This window comes from Lampris incognitus, chromosome 17 (genome assembly GCF_029633865.1).
Source record: "Lampris incognitus isolate fLamInc1 chromosome 17, fLamInc1.hap2, whole genome shotgun sequence".
NCBI lineage: Eukaryota > Metazoa > Chordata > Actinopteri > Lampriformes > Lampridae > Lampris > Lampris incognitus.
This window is the reverse complement of record NC_079227.1, coordinates 37,488,518-37,500,850: the sequence shown is the minus strand read 5'-3', so window position 1 is coordinate 37,500,850 and position 12,333 is coordinate 37,488,518. Positions and strand designations below refer to the sequence as shown.

Genomic DNA, 12,333 nt, shown 5'->3' with positions numbered 1-12,333 from the left:
ACAGCACCAACACACAACACAGCACCAACACACAACACAGCACCAACACACAGCGCAGCACCAACACACAACACAGCACCAACACACAGCGCAGCACCAACACACAACACAGCACCAACACAGAGCGCAGCACCAACACACAACGCAGCACCAACACAGAGCGCAGCACCAACACACAACGCAGCACCAACACACAGCGCAGCACCAACACACAACACAGCACCAACACAAAACACAGCACCAACACAGAGCGCAGCACCAACACACAACACAGCACCAACACACACCGCAGCACCAACACACAACACAGCACCAACACACAACACAGCACCAACACACAACGCAGCACCAACACACAACGCAGCACCAACACACAACACAGCACCAACACACACCGCAGCACCAACACACAACACAGCACCAACACACAACACAGCACCAACACACAACACAGCACCAACACACACCGCAGCACCAACACACAACACAGCACCAACACACACCGCAGCACCAACACAGAGCGCAGCACCAACACACAACGCAGCACCAACACACAACACAGCACCAACACACAACGCAGCACCAACACACAACACAGCACCAAGACACAACGCCAGGATGAAGTCCAACAACAAACAACGGTAACAACATGGCGGATGGTGTTCTTTATGACCACATGATCACACAAGTGCACACTGATGAGCAATGTTGTGAACGGCCGTTTCACTGACACACACACACTACACACACACACACACACACACACACACACACACACACACACCCACACACACACACACCTAACTCACACACACACACCCAACTCACTCACACACTCCTAAATCACTCACACACACACACACACACAGACACACACACATACTTAACTCACTCACTCACACACACACACACACACACAAACACACACCACACACACGCCTAACGCTTTCTCTCTCACACACACACACCTAACTCACTCACTCACTCACACACACACACACACACACACACACACACACACACACACCTAACTCACTCACTCACTCACACACACACACACACACACACACACACACACACACACACCTAACTCACTCACTCACTCACACACACACACACACACACACACACACACCTAACTCACACACACACACACACACACACACACCTGTCTCTCTCTCTCACACACACACACACACACACACACACACACATACACAAACACACACACACACCTAACTCTAACTACAACAACACACATATCCACACTACAATAACACACATGTCCACACTACAACACACATATCCACACTACAATAACACACATATCCACACTACAATAACACAGATGTCCACACTACAACAACACACATATCCACACTACAACAACACACATATCCACACTACAACAACACACGTATCCACGCTACAACAACACACATATCCACACTACAACAACAAACGTATCCACGCTACAACAACACATATATCCACACTACAACACACATATCCACACTACAACAACACACATATCCACACTACAACAACACACGTATCCACGCTACAACAACACACATATCCACACCACAACAACACACATATCCACACTACAACAACACACATATCCACACCACAACAACACATATATCCACAATACAACAACACGTATCCACACTATAACACATGTATCCACACTACAACACATATCCACACTACAACAACACACATATCCACACTACAACAACACACGTATCCACACTACAACAACACACATATCCACACTACAACAACACACGTATCCACACTACAACAACACACATATCCACACTACAACAACACACGTATCCACACTACAACAACACACATATCCACACCACAACAACACATTTATCCACCATACAACAACACGTATCCACACTATAACACATATCCACACTACAACAACACACATATCCACACTACAACAACACACGTATCCACACTACAACAACACACATATCCAAACTACAACAACACACATATCCACACTACAACAACACACGTATCCACACCACAACAACACATTTATCCACAATACAACAACACGTATCCACACTATAACACATATCCACACTACAACAACACACATATCCACACTACAACAACACACGTATCCACACTACAACAACACACGTATCCACACTACAACAACACACATATCCACACTACAACAACACACGTATCCACACTGCAACAACACACATATCCACACTACAACAATACGCATATCCACACTACAACACATATCCACACTACAACACATATCCACACTACAACAACACACATATCCACACCACAACAACACATATATCCACAATACAACAACACGTATCCACACTATAACACATGTATCCACACTACAACACATATCCACACTACAACAACACACATATCCACACTACAACAACACACGTATCCACACTACAACAACACACGTATCCACACTACAACAACACACATATCCACACTACAACAACACACGTATCCACACTACAACAACACATATATCCACACTACAACAACACACATATCCACACTACAACTACACACATATCCACACCACAACAACACACGTATCCACGCTACAACAACACACATATACACACCACAACAACACACATATCCACGCTACAACAACACACATATCCAAACTACAACAACACACATATCCACACCACAACAACACATATATCCACAATACAACAACACGTATCCACACTATAACACATGTATCCACACTACAACACATATCCACACTACAACAACACACATATCCACACTACAACAACACACATATCCACACTACAACAACACACGTATCCACACTACAACAACACACATATCCACACTACAACAACACACATATCCACACCACAACAACACATATATCCACAATACAACAACACGTATCCACACTATAACACATGTATCCACACTACAACACATATCCACGCTACAACAACACACATATCCACACTACAACAACACACATATCCACACTACAACAACACACATATCCACACTACAACAACACACATATCCACACCACAACAACACACGTATCCACGCTACAACAACACACATATCCACACTACAACAACACACATACCCACACCACAACAACACACGTATCCACGCTACAACAACACACATATCCACACCACAACAACACATATATCCACAATACAACAACACGTATCCACACTACAACAACACACATATCTACACTACAACAAACCACAAAAAACCACAAACCACAAAAAAAGCACTGTCCAAGAAAGCGAATGCCAGGATGACTGCCGGTCTGCATGGACTAGCAGTTAGCTTAGCCTGCCCCGCTTCCGTGTCCTGTCAGGCCGCCCTCGGTGTTTCCTCCTCGGGCACAGCTCCAGGTAGGGCCGTGGTGCCTCGGCCCACAGGACGCAGCAGACCAGGCTCTCCCAGCCGATCCAGCGCCAGCTCTCCCACCCATCAAACGAAGACACAACTTAGATGCAGACGTGGACAAACACACTGCATGGACGGTGCTGGGGGAGGCCGCTTCAAATGTAAGTTGGCGCCACCATCTTCCCACACCGGAAATGGTGATAACAACAGGATAAGAGAATAGTTAATATGTTCAGATGTATTTAGCCAGAGCTAACACCTGGGTTAGAGTTCTTGGTGCAGTGTGGTGACAGGCTGCTGTCTCTTCCACCAGGAGGTGGTGCAGTGTGGTGACGGGCTGCTGTCTCTTTCACCAGGAGGTGGTGCAGTGTGGTGACAGGCTGCTGTCTCCTTTACCAGGAGGTGGTGCAGTGTGGCGACAGGCTGCTGTCCCTTTCACCAGGAGATGGTGCAGTGTGGTGACAGGCTGCTGTCTCTTTCACCAGGAGGTGGTGCAGTGTGGTGACAGGCTGCTGTCTCCTTTACCAGGAGGTGGTGCAGTGTGGTGACAGGCTGCTGTCTCTCTCACCAGGAGGTGGTGCAGTGTGGTGACGGGCTGCTGTCTCCTTCACCAGGAGGTGGTGCAGTGTGGTGACGGGCTGCTGTCTCTTTCACCAGGAGGTGGTGCAGTGTGGTGACGGGCTGCTGTCTCTTCCACCAGGAGGTGGTGCAGTGTGGTGATGGGCTGCTGTCTCATGTCAGGGTGGAGGTCCAGCTGTGGAAGCCTCCCCTGTCCTGCCCCCCCCCCCCCCGGGACACACAGACCGGCAGTGCTGCTAACAGCAGCTGTGCACCAGTAAAAAGCTGACTAGCATGGCCGACCTGCAGCCACCGCATGAAGGTTCCCAGTATCCCCAGCAACCCGCAGACTGGCCAAGGGGGTGGCAGACTGGGGTGTGTGGGTGGGTGTGTGTGTGTGTGGGGGGGGGGTGATTATGTGCATACATCCCTGTTTCCGTGGGATGAAAACAATGGAGGCCTGAAATACTTCCTCTGCATCCAATCAACAAAGCCCCGTTTGATGTCTTGTAGAAAGGAGCGAGAGCAGGACCCAGAGGGCGAAAAGGGGCAAACACACGCCGAGCCCCCCCACTGCCTCAGAGCAGGAAGACTGTCTGTCTTTTCATCATTTTTATAGCCCCGTCCAGCTTCCTGCATTACCCCCACCACACACTCCCCACTGGCAAACACACACACACACACACGCACACACACAAACACACACAAACACACACAGGCAGGCTGCTGGCCTGCGTCTCTGTGGACCTCGACGTGTGTGGTGGGGGGTTCAAATCCACTGCATGCAAAGCCTAGTTAGGCCCTCATATCATATGCTGGGGGGCATTAACTGGTTGGCATTAACTCAAACTAAAGCATGCGAGACCTCAAAGTCACACCCAGACCGGGTGAAGCACCTAGACCGGGTGAAACACCTAGGCCGGGTGAAGCACCTAGACCGGGTAAAGCACCTAGACTGGGTGAAACACCTAGGCCGGGTGAAGCACCTAGACCGGGTGAAGCACCTAGGCCGGGTGAAGCACCTAGACCGGGTGAAGCACCTAGGCCAGGTGAAGCACCTAGACCGGGTGAAGCACCTAGACCGGGTGAAGCACCTAGATCGGGTGAAGCACCTAGACCGGGTGAAACACCTAGACCGGGTGAAGCACCTAGACCGAGTGAAACACCTAGACCGGGTGAAACACCTAGACCGGGTCAAGCACCTAGACCGGGTGAAACACCTAGGCCGGGTGAAGCACCTAGACCGGGTGAAGCACCTAGTCCGGGTGAAGCACCTAGACTGGGTGAAGCACCTAGACCGGGTGAAACACCTAGACCGGGTGAAGCACCTAGACCGGGTGAAGCACCTAGATCGGGTGAAGCACCTAGACCGGGTGAAACACCTAGACCGGGTGAAGCACCTAGACCGAGTGAAACACCTAGACCGGGTGAAGCACCTAGACCGGGTGAAACACCTAGACCGGGTGAAGCACCTAGACCGGGTCAAACACCTAGACCGGGTGAAACACCTAGACCGGGTGAAGCACCTAGACCGGGTGAAGCACCTAGACCGGGTGAAACACCTAGACCGGGTGAAGCACCTAGACCGGGTGAAACACCTAGACCGGGTCAAGCACCTAGACTGGGTGAAACACCTAGATCGGGTGAAGCACCTAGACCGGGTGAAACACCTAGACCGGGTGAAGCACCTAGACCGGGTCAAGCACCTAGACCGGGTCAAGCACCTAGACTGGGTGAAACACCTAGATCGGGTGAAGCACCTAGACCGGGTGAAACACCTAGAATGGGTGAAACACCTAGACCAGGTGAAACACCTCCACGTCCTGTCCAGGCTCCGCATTACCACCAGTGGCTGCTTGGCGGTCGCTGTCCTATGATGACCTCCAGCAATTACACAATTACGTAATCAGGCCTCGCCGATCCCCTTCCCCAGCCAATTACACACACGTATTGTGTGTCTTCCTGTTCGCCATGCCTGTTCTTCCTGTTCGCCATGCCTGTTCTTCCTGTTCGCCATGCCTGTTCTTCCTGTTCGCCATGCCTGTACTTCCTGTTCGCCACTGTCCACCTGCCCTTAACAAAACAGACTGAACACGTTTGGAGAACACCTCACCATCTCTTCTGAGTCCTTGTTTCTACGGTCTGCCACTCACGACGCGGAGCAATAAAGAAGATTTGTTCCGACCCGGGTCAGCACCCGGGCTGGACTCTGTCGACGGCGACGTGCCCGTTAGTTCTGCTCTTGCACGAGCTTTTGCCAACTGACTCAAATGTCAGTCAGTGTGTTTACATGCACAGTTAAGTGGCGCTACGGTTACAGCTCGATTAGGTCATGGACTGGTCTACTGTCATTGTCCCAGTATACAGGAACCAGTATACAGGAACCAGTATACAAGAACCAGTATACAAGAACGAGTATACAAGAACGAGTATACAGGAACCGGTATACAAGAGCCAGTATACAGGAATCAGTATACAGGAACCAGTATACAAGAACCAGTATACAGGAATCAGTATACAGGAACCAGTATACAAGAACCAGTATACAGGAACCAGTATACAAGAACCAGTATACAGGAACCAGTATACAAGAACCAGTATACAAGAACGAGTATACAGGAACCAGTGTACAAGAACCAGTATACAGGAACCAGTATACAAGAACGAGTATACAAGAACCAGTATACAAGAACCAGTATACAGGAACCAGTATACAAGAACCAGTATACAGGAACCAGTTTACAAGAACCAGTATACAGGAACCAGTATACAAGAACGAGTATACAGGAACCATTATACAAGAACCAGTATACAGGAACCAGTACACAAGAATACGTATACAGGAACCAGTATACAAGAACCAGTATACAGGAACCAGTATACAAGAACCATTATACAAGAACGAGTATACAGGAACCAGTATACAGGAACCAGTATACAGGAACCAGTATACAACAACGAGTATACAGGAACCAGTATACAAGAACGAGTATACAGGAACCATTATACAAGAACCAGTATAGAGGAACCAGTATACAAGAACCAGTATACAGGAACCGCGGGAGAATCGATTTATTGGCGGAAATATGTCCGACCCCGGTACGGTCGATGGCGATATGACCCCTTTCAACTTGTTGCTATTTTTTTTCCTGTCTTTTTTTTTGGATTTCCCCCCTTTTTTTCTCCCCACCTGTACTTGGCCAATTACCCCACTCTTCCGAGCCGTCCCGGTCACTGCTCCACCCCCTCTGCTGATCCGGGGAGGGCTGCAGACTACCACGTGCCTCCTCCCATACATGTGGGGTCGCCAGCCGCTTCTTTTCACCTGACAGTGAGGAGTTTCACCAGGGGGACTTGGCGCGTGGGAAGATCACTCTATTCCCCCCAGTTCCCCCTCTCCCTCAAACAGGAACCCCGACCGACCAGAGGAGGCGCTAGTGCAGCGACCAGGACACACACCCACATCCAGCTTCCCACCCGCAGACACGGCCAATTGTGTCTGTAGGGACGCCCGACCAAGCCGGAGGCAACACGGGGATTCGAATCGGCGAACCCCGTGTTGGTAGGCAACGGAATAGACCAGCTGATTGCTATTGGACCTTCTTCCGGTTGACCTCTTGCGTCACATACCAGACAAGCGATGTACTTTAGGACAGCGTTTCCCAACCCAGTCCTCAAGGACCCCCTATCCTGTAACCCTGCACCGGTAGCCCTGCTTGTACTTACTCAACCAATCATCTCGCAGCACTTCATCATGCAAGGTGTGCAACAGCTGACATAATTCATTGCTGATTGGTTGAATAACTACAAACAGGTACCTATTCAGGGTTGCAAAGAAATTCTGCAGGGTAGGGGTTCCTTGAGGACTGGGTTGGGAAACACTGATTTAGGATGTTCACCTCCTTCAGCTGACACAACATACAGTTTGTCTCCTCGTCTGTCCAGAAATGCGTGGTTCTCGCTCCAGCACTCGCCGTGCTGATACTGTTGATCCTACGCTGTTCCACTTCCGGGTGAAAGACCGCCGCGGGAACTATGGATCATGCGCAGAACGCCTAAGCCAGCGTATACATGCCAGAGTAAATCCATCCCCAACCGCATCATGGAGGTGTGTTAGTCCCACTTCCAGGAACTAGATCTGGTACGACTTCAGTCAGTCGGACTAACACGTCTACAAGTGTTTTTAAAGTCCAGTTTTAGTCGCACTAACACAATAAATCCACCTTCTCTAACGTCATGTAAACGTACTATCGACTGGCTCGTGCATCCATAGCAGGGCACCGTGAGGCCGCAGGTTCGGCTCCGGCGCTACAAGGGACACTTCTGCACATGATTTTTTTTTATTTTTTGATGTGGAGATACTTTATTGATCCCCGTGGGGAAATTACACTCTACATTTAACCCCTCCTAGCTGTGTAGCTAGGAGCAGCGGGCAGCCGCCGTGCAGCACCCGGGGACCAGCTCCAGTTGGTCTTGCCATGCCTTGCTCAGGGGCACAGACAGGAGTATTACCCCTAACATGCATGTCTTTTTGGGGGGGGGGGAAACCGGAGCACCTGGGGAAACCCCACCGCAGACACGGGGAGAACATGCACACTCCACACACAGGATGACCTCCAACAACCCGGGGGGCGAACCCAGGACCTTCTTGCTGAGAGGGGACAGCGCTGATCACTGCGCCACCATGCCGCCCCATGATATGGCTGTTGATGGACATATTAGTTATGGGGAGGGGGGTGTGTGCGGGGGGGATGCACAAAGTAATTTGCAAGTTAACATCTGTAAGCTGGGCAGTGCTGATATGTGCAAGAAGACATCGACACACTGTCCCGTTGTCAGGAAGTCGAAGTTTAAGCGCTGTCTTACAACTAACCACGTTTCTAGGTATGTACTGAGAGTCCTAAACTTAGCAATGCTGAAAAGCTGCGGCTGAACAGCAGCTCGCCTTGACTTTATTTTTTATTTTTTTGTATTTCGACTCCTCGTCAGCTTAGAATTCTGTTCCGTCTTTCCAGCTTTGCAAAAAAAAATAAAAATAAAAAAGTGGAATGTGAAATGAGAGTAGAACAAATCGACTTCTGCTCTCAGACCCTTGTCAAGGTGATGCTACCAAGAGGACAACCGCTGGAGATGAGCTGAACCTCCCACATGCCCAGCAGGCCGTAAGAAACTCAGGCCACTGCACGTGCGCTGTGTGGCCGGTCTGCGGAGACGAGGAATGCTGAAGAAGAAGCGGAGGGCTGAAGAAGAGCATTGTGGCGAGAGCAGCACAGCCAGACCACTCATCATTGTTCTCTCCTTAACAAGCTTCTCTGCTGCCTCGATGACGCGCAGGAGGCGACGGGGGATTCCGCCGTCCCCCCACCAGCGCCCGGCTTCAGACTCCACAAACCTCACCAGAGGGACCTGGTTTGTCGTGGACCGAGGCCTTTCGTTTCCCTGGCACTGTCCACTCTGAAAGCTCGGTTTACTCGAAGAAACGAGAGAACCGGTTACCTCGGGAGAAGGAAGTAAAGAGCTTAATTGTGTCAAGTTATGTGAACTCATTCCACATAACGACACAATTAAGACACAGTTAATTTCTTTACTTGTTCTTTACTTGTCCAGTTATTCACATAACTTGACACAGTTAAGACAGTTAAGTTCGTTACTTGTCCAGTTATTCACATAACTTGACACAATTAAGACAGTTAAGTTCTTTACTTGTTCTTTACTCGTCAAGTTATTCACATAACTTGACACAATTAAGACACAGTTAAGTTCTTTACTTGTCAAGTTATCACATAACTTAACACAATTAAGACACAGTTAAGTTCTTTACTTGTTCTTTACTCGTCAATTTATTCACATAACTTGACACAGTTAAGACACAGTTAAGTTCTTTACTTGTTCTTTACGTGTCAAGTTATTACATAACTTGACACAATTAAGACACAGTTAAGTTCTTTACTTGTCCAGTTATTCACATAACTTGACACAATTAAGACAGTTAAGTTCTTTACTTGTTCTTTACTCGTCAAGTTATTCACATAACTTGACACAATTAAGACACAGTTAAGTTCTTTACTTGTTCTTTACTCGTCAAGTTATTCACATAACTTGACAAGTTATTACATAACTTGACACAATTAAGACACAGTTAAGTTCTTTACTTGTCCAGTTATTCACATAACTTGACACAGTTAAGACACAGTTAAGTTCTTTACTTGTTCTTTACTCGTCAAGTTATTCACATAACTTGACACAGTTAAGACAGTTAAGTTCTTTACTTGTCAATAACTTGACACAATTAAGACACAGTTAAGTTCTTTACTTGTTCTTTACTCGTCAAGTTATTCACATAACTTGACACAATAAAGTTCTTTACTTCCCTTTCCCGAGGTAACCGGTTCCCTCGTCTTTTTTTTTTAAAGTAAGCTGGAGTAAGTTTTCTTAAGTGCACTTAACTTTCAGAATGTAGTCATCTCAGTTATTTGGACACTGCAGTTTGTCTCCCCTGCCAGAGACAGTGTTCGCTTTCGGGGATGTTTTGCAACCCACGGCCATTTATTGTGCTGACAGATTTGTGTTTCAAGGTTAAGTCTTAAACTCTTTTGTTTATATCGTTCTGGCATTATTAAACCGCCCTCCGCATTCTCATGGAAAAAAAATAACCACAGGAATTCGAAGAATCTTGGGAGAACAATGTTGTGGCAATTTGGGATTCATCAACAACCGTACAAACCAGAGCTGGGGATCTGGGGTTCGGGGTGTGCAAACCAGAGCTGGGGATCTGGGGTTCGGGGTGTGCAAACCAGAGCTGGGGATCTGGGGTTCGGGGTGTTCAAACCAGAGCTGGGGATCTGGGGTTCGGGGTGTGCAAACCAGAGCTGGGGATCTGGGGTTCGGGGTGTTCAAACCAGAGCTGGGGATCTGGGGTACGGGGTGTGCAAACCAGAGCTGGGGATCTGGGGTTCGGGGTGTGCAAACCAGAGCTGGGGATCTGGGGTTCGGGGTGTTCAGGACTTGCAATATTTCAACCATCTCGTGCGATTTGGTTGCGGCGGATGCCAAAATAAACTTTCTCTGTGAGGATCAGCGAGGCGGTTCAGCAGACCCAGGCTTGGTGAGCCCACCCCACCATCCCAGCACCCCTCATGAAGGCATGGACCCCATGAAGGAAGGCATGGCTCTGGCGTTGTGGACCTTAAAGACAGGTGATCAAACCTCGGACCCAACACACGCAAGTCGGTCGGAGGAGGACGAGACCACCACGGCTCACCTTCGGTCAGGCAGGGACCAGCTCGCGCCACCGCTGCCTTCTTCTCTGCGTTTCGTTGGATTTACACTTTATCACATGGCACAGAAATTGGGCGACGTTGCCAAGCGCGTTAAAGCGCACAACTTGGGCTGTGTTAGGTCTAAAGCACTGTACTGAGCCCCTACAGGGGTTCACCTTAACAACAATGCGCCCCCAAAGTGTGAAAAGTCCCCCGTCTTACTTACCTTTGTGCTTCTCCATTCGCGCGCACGACGAAGTGACAGCGGGTTCTCCGTATCCACACGTCTCCCTTTCTGAGAGGAAAGGAGGAAAAACCCGAATCCAGAGTGGGTTTTTTTTTTTTTTTTTTTTAGATGGTTGACGGGCGGAGAAAACGCAACCTAGCGAAAAGTCGCGCAGCCTTTCGCGGCGATGAAGCGCTGCGGACAGAGTGGAGCTCGGCGGAGCAACAGCGCTCTCCTCTTCCTTGTAAGAGGTGCCGCACCCCCTCCCAGTCTGGCGCATCAAGCCCGCAGCCAGGGAGCCAGCCGGCCGTGGCCGCCGAGCGCACACGCTGCTGCGTCGCGACGAAGTCTGCACCCCTACAAGAACGTGTACCCTACCCCCCACCACCGCGGCTACGCGCACGCGCTGGCTCAATGAGCCGTTACTGGCAGCGACCCTCGGTTATTACGTTGTCATCATTCACGCGAGGACATGAAGACGTAAGCGCAGCAGAAACACAAGCGCTGCAGTTCGTCTGGTCTCGGTGTGTTACTTTGTAAAATCACAAGGGGGTCCAGCATCCCCGCGACCCTGAGAGCAGGATAAGCGGTTTGGATAACGGATGGATGGATGGATGGACTTTGTGAAATCGTGTTGTTAACAAGTCTTTCCGCGACACCGCAGACATGGGGAGCATACTTACTTGGGGGTGCAACATGTGGCAGCATAGCGGCGCGTCCGCACAAAGCTGCAGACTTCCTGCAAGAACGAAAACCGATGTGGTCTGCAAGCGCCACCTTCTCAGCGGACACCAAGTCCATTGCTTTGCGCACAGTTCTGCAGCACAGTGTTTGTTTTTGAGTTGTTTTGTTTTGTTTTTTTAA

The 12,333-nt window shown here is 49.3% G+C and overlaps 1 protein-coding gene across 1 annotated transcript in view; it reads right to left on the bottom strand.

The window, feature by feature from the left end:
• Window positions 1-11,733, bottom strand: part of afap1l2 (actin filament associated protein 1-like 2) — a 138,475-nt gene extending 126,742 nt beyond the window's left edge. The window contains exon 1 of the mRNA XM_056297008.1: window positions 11,470-11,733. Within this exon, the coding sequence (XP_056152983.1) occupies window positions 11,470-11,485 (16 nt within the window). The 5' untranslated portion in view covers window positions 11,486-11,733. The remainder of the gene's footprint in view (window positions 1-11,469) is intronic.
• Window positions 11,734-12,333: the final 600 nt, after the last annotated feature.